We start from the raw sequence: 21068 nt of genomic DNA, 5'->3' as shown, positions 1-21068 counted from the left end.
CCTTTGAGAACTATGAGCCACTTCAATACCAAGAAAGTAACGGAGTGAACCAAGGACGTCCTTAATCTTGAAATGATCATTCAAAAATTCTTTAAGGACTATTATAGAATCATGAGAGTCACTTGCCACAAGGATATCATCAACATATATAGATTAAAAGAGCTATAAAAAAGTCATTAGTTATCTTGACAAAAAGACTATAATCGACCTTGGATTGAGACCAAAAACCAATAAACATGAGGTAAGTTTAGCATACCATTGCCTAGAGGCTTGTTTCAAGCAATAGAGACTCTTCAATAACTTGCAAACTTGATTAGGGCCTCCTTTGGAATAAACAGGTAGTTTATTCATATAGATTTTCTCTTCTAAATCACTATGAAGGAAGGTATTATTGACATCAAATTGATACAAGTACCAACCTCGAACTATAACAATAGGCAATAGACATCTAAAAGTCACCATTTTTGCCACTGGTGAGAAAGTTTCAGTGTAAGCGATGCCTTCTTATTTGGTGTATCCCTGTAACAACCCGCTAGAAATTCAATTGTGAAATTTCTATTAACTTTAGGAATCTCGTGAAAACCCCATAAGTTTTCACGAATCCATTAATCGTATAGGTTTTTGTCTAACTACATAGTTAGTGTTATTATTTACTATGGTATCAGAAGTATGTTTTTGATTATTGGAGATAGTTAGAAGTGTCAAAATGTATTATGGTTTATGCCATTAGACTCGGAGGGTTATTTAAAGTCTTATGGCGCAATAACATTTTTTCATATTTTCGGACAAAACGTCTGTTCAAAACTGTAGATATTATTGGATAAAAAGAAATATCTTGAGATAATTTTCATGAATATTATTGGGTAAAAATATTTTGAATTAATTTTTATAGATATTATTAGATAAAAATATCTTAAGTTGATTTTTTATAGATATTATTGGATAGAATATTATGAGATAATCTTTTATAGATATTTTGAGTAGGAGAAAACTACACTCAACTCTCAACTCCAGCCTCATCTCTTCCATATCTCATCCATAAGTATCTCCAGCCACCTCTCCCCACGAAATTATCTTCATTTACACTTTCCATTGAAAGAATATCAAACACTCTCTCTCGGACAGCTTTTAGGAGGTCTTTTGCACACCCATTTTGAAGCTTTTGTAAGTGTTTTATCATAAAGTCTCCTTCATATAAGTTGTTCCTTTTTTAGTCTAGTTTACATGGATATCTTATTTGCCTCATTTGAAGATCATTTGGTCAGTAAAATATTGTATAAACTATAAAAAGGTCATTCTGGAAAATAAACTGGAGAATATGTTATAGTTTGGAGTTTTTGACCAAGCTAATGGATAGATATTGGTCCGAAATTTTTATGGAGTATTGTTAACATGTATATGTGACTATTGGTTGAGGATTTTTGCATGATTAAAGGTTTTGATGAAAGATTTTCTTAGATTTAGAAACTTAGAAACTGGAAGAAGAAAAATAGTTTCTGTTTTGAGAAAGTTTAACTCTTTGGTGGTCTAAACCTATTCCAATGACTTTGATAATTTTATTGGAGGATCCTAAGTATCTTATATACATGTTATATTATTATTTTGAAGATATTTGGTGTTAGTTTCAAAGATATGAAATTTTATACAAAGAGATATTCAAATAAGCCAAAGTGTGGATATTCTTGGCTAAATTTATGTTTTGGTTAATTTCTAACCATGTGATCTTGAATTAGAAGTTTATATATGTTTTAGGACATCTTTTTAAACCATGTGATGGTTTGGTTTGAAGATCATATATTTATAAGTCATAGATCAAGAGATTTATCAAAACTAGTTGAGGAAAAAGTTTCTGTTTTTGGACTAAGTGTAAAACCAAAAACTCCAAATGTTATTTTGTGATTTTGGTGACTTTAGTTTGATGATTTAAAGCATGGTTGATGTTAGGATGATATTATGAATATGTTAGAAGTAAGATTTGATTTTTGAAATTCTTGGAGATGTTTTGATTTAAGGTCAAAACTTGTGATTCAAGTACTTGAATCTTTTTACAAAAACGTTTGGTGTTAATTATTAGCTTTTTCTAAATGGATGTTTTAAGTATGGTTTTGAACTTAGGATTAGAAGATGTTTGTTGCAAAATTTTGGTTTAAGCATGAGTTTTGAAGTTGGAAGGAATTGCAATAAAAATCAAGGGAAATGGCCTATGGATGTTTCGGCCATAGTGTGTTCTTCATAGTTGTGTTTTGTTTTAAATTTTTCTGAGTTGATATTTAAGTTTAGGACAAAATTTATATGAGGAATGTAAATTTTGGAAACTTTTGGAGTTAGTATGCAAAATCCTTAAGTTATGGGTAAAACGGTCATTTTCCCACATGTAGAGAGTAAAATAAAAATTTTACTCTTTAAGTTAGTATTTTCCATATTTCAAATTATTAGTGATTTAGTTCTAACTTTTAGAATCACTAATTACAGTTCCTCGTGGTCGCACTTGAAGTTTTATAAGAAACCCGGAGATCGAGGTAAGTTAGCTTTTAACTTACTAGCAGTTTACTGTGTATGTGTGCTAAGTAAAGGAACTACAGTGTATGTATGTATGTTATCATATATGTCATGACATGCCAAGTTATCACGTAATTGTCTATTATACAGAACTTATTCTGTCATCAATTTTTATCTGTTACATAATATATTCTGTCATGTATTACTATACATTACAAGTATGTCATGTTAAATATGTTGTCTATTATATGTTATGCCATGTTACAAAATGTTTCTATCTCAAGTTGGTCATGTATTTCAAGTTATGTTCAAGTCACGTTATGTTACGTCAGGGCTTCAGTCATTTCGTATTCCAGTCACGTTTCATCTTGATTACTTATGTATGGGGTCACAGCAATTGTGACGCATACACTACGTGAGACACAACAATTGTGACATGTATAATACATGGGGCCACAACAACTGTGGAGTATGTATTTAAGCAGTTAAAGAATAAGTTTCCCTAGAATACATGGGGCCACAACAATTGTGGAGTATGTATTTACACGTAGAATACATGGGGCCACAACAACTGTGGAGTATGTATTTTTCATGTTAAGTCAAGTTTCAGATCAAGTTCATGTCAAGTTAAGTTCAGTTCATGTTTCAATTTAAGTTATGTCAATTATGCTATGCTGTACGCCAAGTTATGCTTTAATTACTTATGAATTTGATTATGCATTTATGCTTTTACTGTCATCCATGCATCATTAGCTTGTATGGAAGTTTTTTGTTAACTTACTGAGATTTGTAATCAAATCTCACTTTGGTAGTCCCAACTACCATTCCCCCCGAATAGTAGATCTTGTTACAGGACCTGAAGGAGAATTAGGAGCTGATCAACTAGACACAGTTGACTAAGCGACGGTGCGATGTCAATGTTAATATAGTAGTTAACGTAAATTACTACTTGTACAATGGAGTTACATCTTTAGTACTTTTTGGATCATAACCATTTTGGACTAGTGTTGTGATCTATTCAATGGGTCTTTATGTATGAAGTATGTTTTAAGCATTTGATATATTTTCAATTTGGTGCATAGTATTGCTAAAGAAAAAAATTATCCGCTGTGAATATTGCATAATGTTCGATGCATGTTAGGAACATTACATATTATATGTCATGAACGGGGGTAGGTAACCTTGTGTTGCATGTCTCGACGCTTTAAATGTCCGTCCGATCCCAAACGGAATTTGGGGGCGTCACAATCCCTTTGCAACTAAACAGGCATTTAACCTTTCCACACTACAATCTGAATTGTGCTTCACTTTATATACATATCTTAAATCAATAGGCTCTTTTCCAGGGGTAAATCTGTGAGAATCCAAGTGTTGTTTTGTTCTAAGGCATGCAATTCAGCATCCATTGATGTGCACCAGTTAGGATCTTTTTCTACTTCGTTGTAGCAAGTAGGCTAAAAAACAGAAGAAATAGAAAAAGAAAAACTTGGAAAGAAGGGGAAATTTTATCATAAGACAAGTAATTTTGTAATAGAAAGGAACAAGTAGAAGGAAGAGAAGCTACATGAACCTTGGACTGGGAAATGGGAGTCAAAGCAACCTCCTGGCAATGGAAGTCTTGAAGATAGTGAGGAGCTGTTTGAGCTCTAGTGGACCTGCGGAGAGTGGGCTCAATGGGAGAAAATGAGGATGTAAGAAGTGGAGAAACTGCATGCTCAGAAGGTGATTCAGCATGTATAGTGGCAGAAGGTGATGGAGTGTTATTAGTGGAACAAGGTACAGGTGAAGATATAGAAGTTGTGGGAGGAGGATAATCAAGAAAATCAAGTATAGGAGAAGTAATAACAAGTGGAGTGCCATGGTTAGAGTTAGTGGGATGGAGAGAAAGAAAATGAAAAGATTGTTCATTAAAAACAACATTCCTAGAGACAAAAGTATCTTGAGTTTCAAGATCCAAGAGTTTGTATCCCTCAACTCCAAAGGGGTAACATAAAAAGATACATTTTCTACCTCTGGATCAAATTTCTTGTGACCATGAGTAATGGTTGTGGCAAAACAAAGACATCTAAAAACTCTAAGGTGAGTATATATGGACTTGACAGAAAATAAAGCTTCATAAGGGGATTTATTGTCAAGGGAGTAGGGGTTCGGTTGATTAAGTAAATGGTTGTGGGGACACAATCATTCAAGAAATGCAAAGGTAAACTAGATTGAAAACAGAGGGCTTTAGCAACATTTAAAAATGTGTTAGTGTTTTTTCTCAACTATTCCATTTTGTTGAAGGGTTTCCACACAAGATCTTTGATGAATGATACCTTTTTGGTTAAAAAATTCTATCCTTTGGAATTCAATTCCATTATCACTTCAAAGCACTTTAATTTTAGTGTTAAATTGAGTTTCTATCCTATTATAGATGGACTCAAGGCATTTTCTGGTTTCTGACTTGGTGTGAAGTAAATAAACCCAAGTTGTTCTTAAAAAAAATCATCAATAATGGTTAAGAAGAATTTACTTCCATCATAGGCAGGTATAGAACACGGCCCCCAAAAGTCACAATGGATTATATCAAAAATAGCATGAGTTTTGTGATGCCTAGCAAGAAAAGAAAGTTTGTGTTGCTTAGCAATTGGACAAATAGAACAAGGGATAACTTTACTAGAACTGAAAGTGTCCTTTACAGTAGGATCATCAATTAAAACAAGCCTAGAATTAGAAGTGTGATGAAGACGACAATACCAAAGGTTAGATATATTCCTATTCTTTATGACAAAAGCTAAAGAAGGTGAAAATGTTGGCTGACATAGATGATAAAATTGCTGCAAGGACATTTGGAGCAATTGTTTCTAGCAGGAGATGATAGAGACTGCTCTTGACTTCACCCATTCCAATCGTAGTCCAGGTAGAAAGGTCCTAAATGAAGCAATGATTAGACAAGAAAAACAAGCATTAAGTGAGTGATTTTGTAAGTCTTTTGACAAAAATCAAATTAAAAGAAAAAGATGGTACACAAGACATTCTTGAGTAGAATGTTCTTAGTGACCTAAGCATTGCCTAAGTGGGTGACAGGAATGGAAATACTATTAAGCAATTTAACTAAGTAAGAAACTTTTGAAATGATAGAAGAAAATAAAGAAGTGTTACTATAATGTGATCAGTCTATTATCCAAGAAATCTCCTAAGAGTGCAGAGGTTTGTTACTAAAAGAGGAAAAACAAAGAGGTATACCAGATATTTTTGAAGCCTTAGGTTCACTAGAAGCAAGTTGACAAATAACCTATGCATGATTCACAGAGGAGGAAGTAGTAAAAAAAATCATTGTGCTGGAGCAGGTTCACAAGTTGCTGATATTGCTCCTTAGTGAAACTTACTCGATCCTCATGAATTTCCTCTGGGTTGGAGTCAACTAATAAACTGGTTTGATTAACAGATGGTCCAGGATTCTCTCCCTTATATAGTTTGTGCTCCAAAGGTTAGCCATGTAACTTATAACACTTTTCAACCAAATAATCGATCTGATTGTAGTGAGTGCAAATAGGAGCTTGTGTAGTCCCTATTTTGAAGCAATTGTCAAGGGTGTGACCTTGTATATGACAATGAGAGCAATATGGTATGTCCTTCCTCCATGATACAATTATGTCATTGCATTTTTTCCAAGTATCAAGTAAAGGATCTTCAGGGCTAGTGGGTTTGACAATGCTCCCATTGATGAAACCAAGCTTGTTCCTTGCTCTAAGAGCTCGACGCATAACTTGTGACCATGTTGCATAATTATCGGTGGTGAGAAGGTCGGCAACAAGGATAACACTAGTGATATCTCCATGGTCAACACGATAGGGATTCTTTGGGTCAAAAAAATTAAGAATGGGGGAAGAAGGTTTGTCATTTTCAGTGTTTGTTGATTGTTTTTCCATGATGATGAAAGGAGAAAAGAAATGTGAAAGGAAAAACAGAGGATCAACCTACCATATTCTCATTTTGCATGAAAAGTTTATGTACACTCGACTTTTATGTATACTAAATGCATAACTAATTGCTAGCTAAAAGACAAAATAAAAGAATCAATATACAGCTAATCATAACAGAAAAGGAATAAAAGAATAAGGCTACAAGCTTCGAGTCATCTTGGTCAGGTCCTTCTTTACGTGCATCATTAGAGGAGGGCAAACGACTTGTAGTAGCTGTAGATGAATCTTGATAACAACGACTTGTAGCACTGGCAACATAATATGGCCGGCACCGTTAAACTATTGATCATCAGTTTAATTTCCATATATCTACTTGCACCCACTAACGAATTAGGGGAAATTTAATGACAGATGAGTTGATCATGACACTTTACCGTTCCCATCCATGCATGCATGCAGTACTTTTTATATACTTACTCCAACTCTACCTCTTCTTAATTCGACAAAAATTGCCACGTATACACAAGTTTTCTTTTCTTTTCTTTTTTTTTAAAAAGACGGCTCAAGTAGATCCAATATTAACCACGTCATCAGTCTTAACTCATCAAAAAGCTAATTAAAAATAAATAAACTTTGGAATAAAGCTAATAGCCACGTCATTTACGTGTTGCATAGATTGACCATCGTACGTTCGTGTAATCAACTTTGGACGACGCGATCAAAGTTGAGCTGATGTCTTTCTCTTCTCTCCATAGCTAATAAATAATGCGATAATGGAATTGAGAAAAAAGCTAGGAGCTACCTATATCTTTGAACGGCGGAGCCATCGGCTTAGTGGAAGCATCATTCATGCCAAGGTTGGTGCCTTTCAACTTTTAAATCAATCAATATATATATAATAGCAATTACTTTTTCTTTTTTTATTTTAAAAAAAGGGAAAGGATTCTAAAGTCTTTGGTTACTTTGTAATCATGTTATTTTTTTATAATCTATTTAAAATTTGTAGGAAATTATTTATTAATTTATCTCATGTACTTTTTTTTTTAGTGCAAGTCTCGAATAGATAAGTCCAGTTTATACAAGTCATTATAAAAAAATAGATTTTATTTTAAAAAAATATAACAAAAACTAATTTTTATTAGTGAGATCTACTTTTTTACAAATGACTTGTATAAAACTTGTCTGTTCGGAATTTATATCTAGCATTACTCATTATTAATTACGAAATATAATTCACTTCAACTTAAATGATGATTTTTCAAATGAGAGCAAACTTTCTTATGAATCAACAGTGATCACTAGCCAAAAAGAAGAGAAAAGAAATAAATCAACCAGATTCAATTACGTCAAGCTGCACATTTTTTGTTTTTTCGTTCTTTTGGCATCAGATTTCAGTACCATGATGCTGTGGGTGAAATGCGAAACGGTGATGAATAGGTTAATGTTGGCTACTTTGGCTTTCCCTTTTCAATAAGTTCCAAACTCGTCACCACTTGACGTTGCATGGAAGGGCGGGCTGTTGGGATCTGCTGCTAAGCATTTTAGAGAGAGTTCTGCTGCCTGTGTTGAATATTGGCCCTCCATCCTCATATCCCTAAGGGTTTTCAACTTTCTTTTATTAGAAAGAGATGGCTTAAGCCATGCATTCAACCAGATATTTCTGCCGGCAATGACTAGGCCTTAAAAGCAGCACCTCGCCAAAGCCATATACACGATCACTCTTCGTCATGTACAGATGACTATCGTTTAATAATGGTCAATGCAGGAGTATTAGCCGATCATACTAAATATTAACACAGCAGAATGTTAAGACGGGGTATATATATATATATGTTATCCAGATTCACTTCATCAATCAAACACAGCAGAATGCTGCATTTGGTAGGTAAGGTAAAGGAAACAAAAATGAATTCTTAGAAACGGAATACTACCAATCATTTCAAAGTAGCAGCAACAAATTAAAGAAACAACTTAGAACTCCATCAAGCAATTTGAGGCCTTCAAATCTCTGTATGTGACTTTCTTTATCCGATCCTTCCTATCAGGTTATCAGATCCTATATTATCGGCAATAAATTAGAATATCATACTGAAACTATAGGCAGAAAAGAAAACATGGATTAAAGAAATACAAACATCATCGGGCCATCAAGCAGGATATCTGAGACCTTAAAATCTCTGTATATGGCTTTCTTTTCAGAAGTGTGCAAGTAATCCATGCCCCAACCTGATCGGCTGCTCCAATAGCTATTTTGAGCCAAATGTCCCATAAAAGCGGTTCAAAGGTAGGATTCCCTGCTAAACCAAAAAATCTCATTTACAATTAATCCTCGCACAAGTAATTTTTATTTTCTCGGTTTACTCCTCAAGCTCAGACTTCTACAAAGATGATGATCCAAGCTTCCCCTGCATAAACTCATACACAAGGAGCAGCTCCTTATCCTCCCAGCAATATACCAACAGCCTGAACAGGTTGGGATGAGATAGCCTTTTATATTACCTGTCTTGTGCATTTCAAAATGAACTTTAAAAATGGGAACCAAATTAGTAACATGTTTTGTGGATTTTAAGATTCATGTTTTAGAATATAATAAACACTGAAAAATGCATTCTTGGTATGGCCTTAAAAGCTAAACGGCATTTACTACCACATGCAGCATTTAATGGTTGAGTAATGTTCTAGTTGTGTGAAGGGGACCTGAAAAACCACATATCTTTCCCTTCATTGGTGTATTTGGGTTCAATTGCAACAGAGCATGTGAAGCAAAGTGGAACCTCAATTTCCTGTGTATGCTGGATTCAACAATAAAATATGAGGCTGCAAACAAGACTAAACACAGGAATAACAGTAAAATTAAATGCTTTGAAACAACTACATTGATGATATTTAGGGTTTAATTTATTACCTGCCACTCTTGGAAACCTTGCAAACTTTCTGGGTTCGATTTCTTGATAGAAACCCCCACTCCAGCACCTTTCCCAAAGCCTTCCTTGCCCAACAAAGTATCTGACTCGAAATTCTTAGTGGCAGTCATGAAATCCGCAAATCTAAATTTTTTCAAGTTGGGTATTCCCAAGACTTGCCCATTAGGATATGACTCGTCGATGCTCCCACTTTCTCCCTCTGAAAATTGACCCTTCCCAGTACTGCTGCTTGCCGCTGATGACCCTATGTTCTCGCTGCTTGATGTCACTAAGGAAAGGAAAACAACACGATCAAATATATAATTGCAGAAATTCTAATTTTAATTTTTTTTATAGGTAATTGAAGAAATTTTAATTAAAAGAAGAAATGGAATTACAGAAATTAAGAAACCAGATGATCACAACATTTACTTACAACACGTACGTAAGACTAGTTTGGAATATTACGTGGCGTAAGTGGTGATGTGGTGGTGGTAGGATAAACCTCATGAGAAAGAGATTCTTAGGCAAGACCCAAATCAAGCTATGATTCTTTACTAGGCTAATCTAACTTCAGGGCACAAGTTTATTGTTCAGAATTGCTACGTCAGTCTGGATTTTAATTACCACACTATAGTTCCTTTATGAACCACAACAAAAATAACAGGAAAAACCAATGGGATTAACGTTAGAATTTCATTGCATTGGGTATTACAATAGAGAATTACAATAAACACACCCCATCGCACAGAACTGGTGAGCTACAACAGCAAAATTGTTTCAATCCAAAGAGATCACTAACTAAAAAAAAAAAAAAGATTACTTCACATTGCTTTATGTAAATATTTATGTTTGTATCAAGTTTCAGCACCACGGTGCCTAGCATGAAAGGAAGAATGATGATGATTATGGTGTTGGCCTTGAGCTGCAGCAGTAGATTTGATTTTGTACTTCTTTGGATTTCCCTTGATTGCTTCAATAAGTTCCAAAGCCGCCACCACTTCTTTCATAGAAGGGCGGCCTTTTGGATCCGATGCCAGGCATTTTAAAGTGAGTTCTGCTGCCTGTAACACTGCCTTCGATGAATATTGGCCCTCCATCCTTGTGTCCATAATGGTTTTCAACTTTCTTTTATTAGAAAGAGATGGTCTAAGCCATTCAACCAGATTTTGCTGCCCGCTAGGCCTTTTCGTATCAAGTGCCCGTAAACCCGTTAGAATTTCAAGCAGCACCACACCGAAGCCATACACATCACTCTTCACGTACAAATGACCTGTTGAATGATAGGCAATGGCAGGCGTATTAGGTGGTTTCCTCGACCAAAAAATAAAAGATTGCACTTAATGTTCAAATTATGGCTTAATTGTCGAGTTAAACGGACATCAGAAATTCATTTGTGTATTGAATTTACAAGACTTCGTTATATAATTCTCCGTTTCCATAAATTTCTGAGATTTGTTAGAGATATCATTACCTGTTGCTATATATTCTGGAGCAGCATAACCATATGTGCCCATAATCCTAGTTGTCACATGGGAGTCACCACCAGAAGGCCCCAGTTTTGCCAAGCCAAAATCTGAGATTTTTGCATTGTAGTTCTGTAGGAGTAAAAACGTATATAAAAACACAGATAAATATGTATTATATCTGTCCCATATCCGATGGTTTTAAAATATCCATTTAATATAGGCGATGTGTAAATTTCTTTATCAAACTACTGACTTGGTGGAAACAATGTATACCACTAGCCACCGTTATGATACATAGGAACACGCCAATATTTTGCAACAGGCATGATTGGATCATTTTGTGCACATGGGTGATAATCAAGTCATAACCTTCAACCAGTTTTCAGGTTTAGTAATCCTAGTGCTCTGTTTTATTCTTCAAAAGTCTCATGGATTAAAACGCATTGATATTATACTCCAACAACAACATTATTGCAAAAAGGTATCAGGTTTAGTAAAGCTATTGTTCCTTTTGATCTTCAAAAGTTTCATGGAGTGAACGGCATTTTCAATTATACTCCAACCACAAACTACAACTAAAATGACACAGGTTCATGTGTCTTCTTCAGCAACCCTTCATAATCATCAATCAAAAAGGACGATGCTGCATTTTGTAGCCAAATCAATCAAAAGGAAACAAAATGAATTTCCGAATAACAAGATGCTATCATTCATTTCAAAATAGAAGTTACCTTCGTATCTGGTTTTGAATTCTGATATTATTTGCAACAATTAGAGTATTAGATAGTAACACTACAGTTAGAAAAGAATATATGAATCACAGAGACAAACCTCATCAAGCAGTATATTTGAGGCCTTAAAATCTCTGTATATGACTTCCCTTTCTGAAGTGTGTAGGAAAGCCAGGCCGCGAGCTGCTCCAATAGCTATTTTGAGTCGTATGTCCCAAGAAAGCGGTTCAATGTTAGGATTCCCTGCCGAACCACAAAACTCATTCAGTTAACAAGCTAATCCAGCAAAAGCAGTTTTTGTTTTTTAAATTTTCTCCTCAAACTCATACTTCTAAAAAGATGATTCTCCAAGCTCCCCCTCTGCATGTACTCATACACAAGTAGTAGCTCTTTTTCCTCCAAACAGTACCCCAGTAGCTTGACCAGGTTGGGATGAGATAGTCTTCCTAAAAAATTTACTTCTGACTGCACAATCAGATCGAAACAGAAAAATAAAAAAAAGATATTAGTGGCAGCAGAAATATTTATATTAGAAAGTCTTAAAAATATAGGGAACTGGTCAAACTAACCAGAGGCCCAAACTCTACCACTAATTTTGGGTAGTTAACCAAATTCAATAGGTCATTTCACATAACATATGAAGTATAAAATATGTAAGATGTTAATGCATTAGTTTTTCATGTTGACTGAGGCTTTAGTAACATATTGGCAATTGCAAAGTAGAGAGAAACTAAGTCCCGAAAGGATTTCAGTGAAACGATTAGTCTACACCCAGGATTTTAGTTGATTAGAAACAGGTATAGTGAATTACAAACTACTGAACTTTAGTAAGAGTAGATTTTCAGTCTAGTCAAGCATTACAATGGACCAAGTTCTAATCTTATTGCTATTCCTTTAGGGTCACGCCTAATCTCATTGCTATTCTTTTGTTCTTTCTTTTTTGTGATTAATCGGGTGTCAAAACAAACCTAAGCTCAAATTGGAACCGAATTAGTGATGGGTTGGTTGAATAGTAAGATTCAATTCTTGAAATTAACCAAAATAAGTATACATCGAAAAACTCATTATTGCGCTGGCCTATATGCTAAATGGCGTTGACTAACACATGGACGTTTCAAGGTTAAGCAATGTGCCAGCAGCGTGAACATCGGTGGTGATCTTAAAAGCCGCACCTCTTTCCCTCCGTCGGTAGAACAAATCATGTGATACAAGTGGGGACCCCATGCAATTTGATATATGCTGGATTCCACAATGAGATGAGATATGGGGCTGTACTTAAAATGCAAAAATGATTGCAACCAGTGGCAGCCCTTTCTTCCCCCATCTTTGGTTTCATGATAAGTAGTGCATAAAAATATAATCAAATATAGGCTGCAGAATATAGAAAAAGATCATAAATTACACGCTTCTTGAAGACTTTGTTAATGATATTGAAAGTTAGAATTAAATACCCAACTGCTATATGAAGGATTCCACAATGGAATATCAGCTGTAATTAAGCCCAAACACGATTCCAACAATTAATATCACTATCGCTTTTTCTTTTTCATTGTTCCAAAAAAATAAAATATAATGTTTTCTGCAGAACATAGAAATGACAGTAAATTGAGTGCTTAACAAAGACTGTTGACGATTCTTAGAGTTGGAATTAATACCTGCCACTCTTGGAAACCTTGCGTACTTTGTGAGCTCAATTTCTTGATAGCAACCTGCATGCCGGTGCCAACCTTACAGGGTGTGAGTGTCTTCTCATCCATCCAACCCTTGAAAACTTTCCCAAAGCCTCCCTCTCCCAACAAAGAATCCGTCTTGAAATTCCTGGTCGACGTCTTTAAATCCGAAAGGCTGAATTCTTTCAAGTTGGGCATTTCCAGGATTTTCCCATCAGGATATGACTCGTCAACGCTTCCAATTGTTCCCTCTGAAAATTGACTCTTCCCGGTACTGCTGCTTGTCCCCGATGATCCCATGTTCTTGCCGCTTGATGTTGCTAAGAAAATGGAAAACAACAGAATCAAATATAATAATTAGTAGGCATTAAAAGAAGAAATGGAAAAACAGAAATTAAAGAAAGGGGTAATGAAGATTAATTTGGAATGCAAACCAGGAGTCGTAGGTAGTGAGGTGCTGGCAGTAGGATCAGACTCATGAGCGAGAGATCCATAGCAAAGACCCATATCCTCCTATGATTCTTATGCCCGTTACCACGCCAACAAGATGAGATTAACTTGCTTATAAGCTATAGCTGAGTCCAAGGAGAAAAGGCAAAGGCTGCAAGAGGCTGGAGAGAATGGAAAAGTGGAGTTCCATTATGTGTACGTTTATATATAATAGATAATAGATATAGCATGTGTGGAATAAGGAATATGGATACTTTTATTTACTCGTTGGACTTTTTGCGACGCAGTTACCATGAATTCGCTATGTTCTTTCATAGAAAGCTGACGAGGTTCAATTTCAAAGGTAATCACTTATAATTTCATTTTTAACCTTCCTTTCTTTAATCGGTCGCTATTTTTGTCGCAATATCGTAGTCAACGAACGACCGAACCGCGTGTCTAGGCGAATTGTCCACCCTTTTTACGACGTCCGTGTGCGAAGCGAGTGGTCGGGAGTCACAAAGTAACTTTTGATTGGATTTTATTGTATTTTTTTTTTATTATTATTATTCAAAGCAAGCAACAACAGAACAGAAATGCGTTGGAAATGAAAAACGCTAGTGTTCAGGAAGGAAATTCAAAGGAAACATTCTGCTGTTTAAGAGTGCGCACATTGATTTGAAACGTCTGTAGATTTTTCAAAAATTCAAATGGCTGACTGCAATGTAGCATATCTTTTACTGTACTGCGAAAAAGACCAGTAGAAGCTTTAACTTTACCAATACAAAGTTAGGCAGTCCATGCAGCCTCCCATGCATTATGATTCCTTCAGTGTACCAAACTTTCTGTGGAAATTACAAATTCATGATAGGATCTACATAGGTGCCTCTTTTGTCTTCCGTATATAGTACAGGCTTTCTGTGATTATCAATGGCTCTATTTCATAATTACCAATAAAACAGAATTATAAAAATACTTGTATATTTGCATTACTCTCACCAGATAACAACCAAATTCAAGACTGCAAATTAAGAGTTAAAAGTGGTGGGTTTCTCTATTTTTCAGGCCTAGGGTAGATTCTTGGTAAATCAAGACAAATTATAAGCTAAGAAAAAGGAAGAAAGATCCAAAAGTAAACTGCTTTCTTGCACGAGTGAAAAGGCATGTAACTAAGGAAGAGTGTGCAGTTCAAATTGAGATGCGCGTGGTTTGAAGATTAAACGAGCACATCGTAAGCATTTTCCATACTAATTACTATAGAAGCAACTTCTTGGTTCCTTCCTAATGGCTTTCAAAGCCATTTCCATTCTAAAAATGGCAAGTTAATTTGGTGTCGTATCCGGCGATGGAATACTTATACGACACTAAAAATCTTCACTAAAATTTGCCATGTGTGTTGGGAATCCACACTAGTGAGTAATGAGATCGAGTATGGTCTAGAAGAATTTACATGGATGTTGCGAAGGGAGGAAGACGCGGCTCAATACAAATTGAGATCTAAAGTAAAATTTAAGTGAGTTATTCATAATTATATTACAATAAAATATAAATTATTATATGGAATATTTTCAAAATTTTCAATAAAATATATTTTATTTAAAATATGTAAATAAAATTTTTTTGAAATTATATTTAATACAATAACTTGAACGAGGTCTCAATGTAAATTTTGTGTTTGAATTTAACAAGATCTTAAAAAATATTTAAAATAGAAATAATTCATTGTAATAAATATTAAATTTAATATTATGGAATCTTGCACACATCAAAAAATATAAAATTATTTAAAATTTTATCTAATAAAATAATTTTTTTAAAATAAAAACTAAAAACTCCTTATTTTAATTTTTGAAAACCTTATAAAATGAGGGCATTAGGCAATAGCGTAAATAGCCTTCCCGCGGGGGGGGGGGGGGGGGGGACTTTCTGGATGTCCTCGACACGACTATCTCCATCAATGACCAAAGATAGTTGGAATCTTTTTATAATATTCCAACCCCTGTGGATCATGTTGTTTTATTAGGTCTGACCACTTAATTGTTAATAAATATAGTAGATGTATGATTTAACTTTCGGAAACTTTGATGATCCGATCGAGGGTGAAGACGAGTGGAAAATTCAGATTTACTTTTTTCTTTCTTTGGTAATCAAAGCTTTCCCTTTGATCTATATATATATTACTTGACTTTGGAAATTGGATATGAAGACTCTGGAAGTTCAGTTTTAGCTGTTTGGAAGTAGAAAACGTGATAATCAATCGAAAATGACTTGGAGAATTCCATCCAGTTTATAGTCTCTGCTGAACACGGAAATAGATGGACAAAACTAATCCGTCTTACTCGGTTTCAGTGACTTTGGAGTCAGTGAGGTCGAGCTACTCGTTGGTCTCTCTACATGTGCATTTCAAAGTTGATTGATTTTTTTTAATTTTATGTCACCATCTGATAATCCGGATCTGGGCCCTCGAAATATACGGCTTTTTCATGAATGGCAGCTTTTTATTTTGGAGTTGCTGTTTAATCCATGCACGTCTTTATGGTGAAGTCGATGGTGGTGGGGCTCTGTGTCTCCGGCCTGGCATGCACCTTCCGATTCCTTTTGGAGATTTACTGCGCTTTTTTACAGCATTAGTAATGAATTTTTTATTTTTATATTAAAAATTAATTTTAAATATTAAGAAAAATTTTTACATTAGATTATATATTTTTTGATCAAATAATAATAAAATAATAAAAAAAAAAAAAAAAAGAAAGAGTTGGGAAGAGAGAAAAAAATAATAAAATAATATTTGAAGAAGGAAAATGACATCTTTAAAGATGAATAATTACTGTTCGTAGTTATTTAAAATTATAAAGATAGATAAGCCAATGTAGGTGATTTTAAAGTAAGTTTATTCAAATTTGAGAATAAAAATGAAGATGAATAAATCATTGCTAGTGCTCTTAAAAAATAATGAAAATCTTATTACTATTCTATTATTTTTTTATTAATTTTTTAATTTTGAAAAAAAATTTATTTTACTTAATAATTAAATAAATGAATATCAGTAAAATTATATATTTTTTTAATTTTTTTTTAAGATTAAAAATATTAAAAAAATACATTATAAATAGTAAAATAGTGGTGAAAGAGTTATAAGTATCTCACTACCCTTTTTTAAATGAACAAATATGCGCAAATGAAAATAACTGAAACCAGAATGTCAAGATGAAGGAGCATATAAATTTTTCTTTTTCTTTTTTACCTAAGCAAGGTCTAGTCCTGCATGATTGGAACAATTAGAGCATTAGTAGTAAACTAGCTTTACTTTAACCAAAATTTGATTAGAAATTTATTTGTTTTCATTTAGTTAGTGAAGAAATTTATTGATCTAACTCATCTTGTAAAATCGGTTCAACAAAAAATTGTTGCTCATTGCTTATAAACATGTACAAAATTTTGTTCATAGGCAATGTGGTATTTATTCCACAACATTCTTCCTCACGTGCAGGTCAATATATTTCTTGATCCTTATCACAAGATAAGTAGTTTGGGGGGCCATTCATCCTGTGTTAGGTTCTGATACAATGAAAAAATTTATGGACCTAACTCATATCATAAAACCGACTCAATAAGAGAGAGTTGTTCATTGCTTATAAACATGTCCAAGACCTTATCCACAGGCAATGTGTGATTTATTTCTCAACAGTTAGTCAATAACAGACTCTCTGGTGTTGGTGTTATTGAATTTTCAACTTTTATCTTAACTCATCTCGTTTCGTTTGTTTTTACAAATGAAATGAGATGAGTTGAGATAAAAGTTAAAAGTTGAATAAAATATTATTAAAATATATTTTTTTAATATTATTTTTATTTTAAGATTTGAAAAAGTTGAATTGTTTATTTTATTTTGTGTAAGAATTTGAAAAAATTATAATGATTAGATGAAATGAAATGAAAAATTTTGTGAAAGTAAACAAGATATATCTGATTCTCTATTTCATTTAAATATTTATTTCTATTCTTTCTTTACTGTTTTTATTCTTATGATAGTTGGAAAGTTTATTTAAGCTAATCATTTAAAAAACGGATACACATAAAAAAAATAAAAAATAAAAAATAAAAAAGAAGAAGAAGAAGAAGATAATTTTTAATAAATATATTGTCAATTCAACATAACTACTATAAACGTAAATGTAAAATATGATAATTCAACATGTTACTTTGCAGACATACACCAACTAAATGTAAAATATGATAATTTTTCTATTGATTTGTTTTTCTCTAGTATCTAGAAAGATGCATAAAGAAATAAAATAAACAAAAAAATTTGAATGGCCAGCGTATTTGACTCAACGATTTGACTTATTCCTGTTTATTTAACTAATTCCATCGTAGACTATTTCTTTATACAACTGGCTAAAATATAGCCACTCAATGGCAATCACAATGGCTCTGCCGTGCTCAATGCTCTTATAGACATAGATGGGTCGAAAATCATTGAATTGAATCCATTTTATCTACTTTGCAAGAAACAACAACCAACTTATCTATATTTGACTTGACAGCTCATGAGGTTACCAAAAGCACAACAGTTGAGAGGCAATAAAGGCAAGCGATAAGCCACTTGGAGAAAAATATTTAATATTCTTTATAATTTCTTCCACGCAAAAACATCCGACATTTGGTTGGATTCAAAAATAATAATAATAAATAGATAGAGCTATATATGGTTGGACTCTAGACAGGGACTTCACTGGTGAATATTTTCTTATTTGATACCTTTAACCAAAGGCAATGATATCATAACTATTTTATAAATCATTTTGTAATTAATCAATATAACCAAATTGTCCATGCCAGAATCTGATTACATCAAGGAGGTTTTGTCCACTAGAAATCTGAGTTTCAAAGCTTTCCTACATTTGCCTCAAGCCTCTGTCAACAAAATGTAGCCATCTCCTCATACAGATAGAGCAAACTCGTGAATTATATATCAGTGTATCAACCGACTACTTGCTGGATATTTCTTCAACCCAATCTCGGCCATTTTCTGTCTCAACTTCATAGCTTCTTCCCATTTTCCCTCCCCAGAGTAAATGTTAGAGAGTATAACATATGAAGCATGATCGTTGGCATCAAGTTCTATAATTTCTGTTGCAGATTTTTCTGCAATTTTTGTGTTTGCATAAATCCTACAAGCACTAAGTAAACTTCTCCATGCCAAAACACTTCCATCATTTTTAATGAATTGGTACGCCTCCTCGAGCTTTCCAGCCCGACCATATGCATCAATCAAGCAGGAATAATGTTCAGATTCTGGCCTAATACGATACTTCTTGTGCATCAAATTAAAAAAATATAAACTCTTTTCTGTGTAACCTGCATGGCTGCAAGCTGATAGAAGAGCTAAGAATGTGATATGATTGGGCATTAAACTCATCTTCTCCATCTCGCTGAATATTTCTATTGCCTCCAGGGCTTTCCCATGCAGTGCGAGTCCAGAAATCATGGCATTGTAAGTTACTTCATTTGACCTTTGCCCTTCATTAAAAACTTTTCTAGATTCCTCATGGTCTCCACATTTAGCATACATATCTATGATCGAGCTCCCAACATAGACATCTCTATGAAAACCACACTTGATAATGAAAGCATGAAACTGTTTGCCTACATCTATAGCTACAACTTTCGAGCAAGCTGCAAGGCATGATGGAAGGCTATAACTGGTGAAATGGACCCCATTTGCTAGCATCTGTTTGCAAAGTTGCAGAGCCTCTAAATCATACCCATTCTGTTGATAACAACTAACTATAGAACTCCAAGAAGTTTCATCCTTCTCAGCCAAATCATTGAAACACTTGTAAGCATCATCTATAGTTCCACACTCGGAGTACATGTGGACTAGTGCATTCCCAACTGGAGTTTCAAGACTTTGAATTGATTTCACTATCACGGAATGGATCTGCACACCTGTGACCATATCTGATTTACTCTGACAAGACTTTAGAACAGCAATTAGACTGCCTGCATCAGGTTTCAGTAAGTCAGTCAAGCAAAGTTCTTGAAACATTTGGATGCAAGAAAGAGAGCCCTCCTTCATTTGAGCATAACCCGAGATCATTGAGTTCCATGCAACAATATCTTTCATATCAATTTTTCTGAACAAATTCTCTGCTTCACATATATTGCCTGAATCTGCATAAAGAGCTAAAAGAACACTTGCAACAAAACAGTTTCTTCCACATCCGCTCTTTATCATTTGGGCGTGGACTTGAATTGCTGTGTTCAAGTCTCCATTCTCAGCACAACCTTTTAATGTACTTGACAATGCATGTTGATCGGGTCTCATGCCTTGTCTACACATTTCCCTGAACAAAATGATAGCTTCCTCTCCTCGACCATTTCTCGTATGACCCGAAATGATGGAGCTCCAAACAAACATATCTTTCTCCTCCATGGAATCGAAGACTTTCCAGCTTGAAGCCATATCACCGCACTTACCATAAAAATCCACTAAAGCACTGCCCACCACAACATCATCTTCAGCGTGAAACTTCACAGCAAGTGCATGTATTTGCTCCACCTCTCTTAATAAACAACAACACCTGAGCAAGCTCGTAAAGGTAAAATCATTGGGCTCCAACTGATCAGACACCCGCATATCCGAAAACAATCTTGAAACCCTACCAGAATCACCAACTTGTGCAACCGCAGAAATCATAACATTCCATGTAACTCTATCTTTGGTAAACAACCCATCAAAAACACGACACGCATCATCAAGATCATTCCCAATCTTGAAATACATGTCCACTAGAACGCTACCCGCAAACTCATTACTCTCAAGCCCCAGTTGAACCATCAAGCCATGAATTTGCTGACCCAGTTCGCGAGAACTAAGACCGGTACAAGCCCGAACGGCGATAGAAAAAGTAAATTTGTTTGGTTTATCACCCGTTTCAAGCAATCCTTTGAACATTTTCATAGCTCTCCCAAAAGACCCATCATGAACATAAGCCGTAATCATTGAAGTCCACGTCACCACGTTCTTGCGAGGCATTTTGTCGAACAAGAAGTCTGCATGATCTAAAGCGTTACATTTCGTGTAAAGGCTCAAAAGGGTGTTTGCGACATGGGTTTCTGAGATTGCTCGCGACACTACAAGCTTTGCATGGATTTGGTTACACTCGCTGATCGATATAGGCTTTGACTTCTTCTGAATTAGCAGTACAATGGACGGTTCGGGCACTCTAGGGGGGATGGCGTCAATGGCGCCGGGGAGAGAGCATGAAAAGAATTTGATCAAGGTTGACCGAAGAAGCATCCCTATCGGACGGCTCTGATTCTCAGACAAGATGTCTTTGATCGATGCGGCACTGGCAGAGCGGTGAATCTTTATCCGGTTTGTAATTTAGAAAATTTATTTTTCGGCTTTTAAGAACTAAATCACTTGACTTTTGCTCTTAATCATCAAATTAAC

At 34.6% G+C, this 21068-nt stretch overlaps 3 protein-coding genes across 3 annotated transcripts; all 3 read right to left on the bottom strand.

Annotated features, from left to right (window-relative positions):
- Positions 1-8523: 8523 nt before the first annotated feature.
- On the bottom strand, positions 8524-10051 carry LOC122315376 (probable serine/threonine-protein kinase PIX13). Its single transcript, XM_043131249.1, has 4 exons — positions 10036-10051; positions 9310-9596; positions 9102-9196; positions 8524-8650 (listed from the first exon to the last, which is right to left on the bottom strand). The coding sequence occupies exons 1-4, from the start codon at positions 10049-10051 to the stop codon at positions 8524-8526; spliced, it is 525 nt and encodes a 174-aa protein (XP_042987183.1).
- Positions 9985-13835, bottom strand: LOC122316943 (probable serine/threonine-protein kinase PIX13). The gene is made up of 6 exons (XM_043133811.1): positions 13612-13835; positions 13163-13497; positions 11837-11972; positions 11608-11750; positions 10782-10905; positions 9985-10580 (listed from the first exon to the last, which is right to left on the bottom strand). The coding sequence occupies exons 1-6, from the start codon at positions 13682-13684 to the stop codon at positions 10165-10167; spliced, it is 1227 nt and encodes a 408-aa protein (XP_042989745.1). The 5' UTR covers positions 13685-13835; the 3' UTR covers positions 9985-10164.
- A 4746-nt stretch (positions 13836-18581) lies between these two features.
- LOC122315375 (pentatricopeptide repeat-containing protein At4g39530-like) lies at positions 18582-20912 on the bottom strand. Its single transcript, XM_043131247.1, has one exon. It carries the CDS (start codon positions 20910-20912, stop codon positions 18582-18584), a length of 2331 nt encoding a protein of 776 aa, XP_042987181.1.
- Between the last annotated feature and the right edge of the window lie 156 nt (positions 20913-21068).

This window comes from Carya illinoinensis, chromosome 7 (assembly GCF_018687715.1).
Source record: "Carya illinoinensis cultivar Pawnee chromosome 7, C.illinoinensisPawnee_v1, whole genome shotgun sequence".
Taxonomy (NCBI): Eukaryota; Viridiplantae; Streptophyta; class Magnoliopsida; order Fagales; family Juglandaceae; genus Carya; species Carya illinoinensis.
Note: the sequence above shows the minus strand (reverse complement) of the source record. Positions and strands in the feature narration are given on the sequence as shown.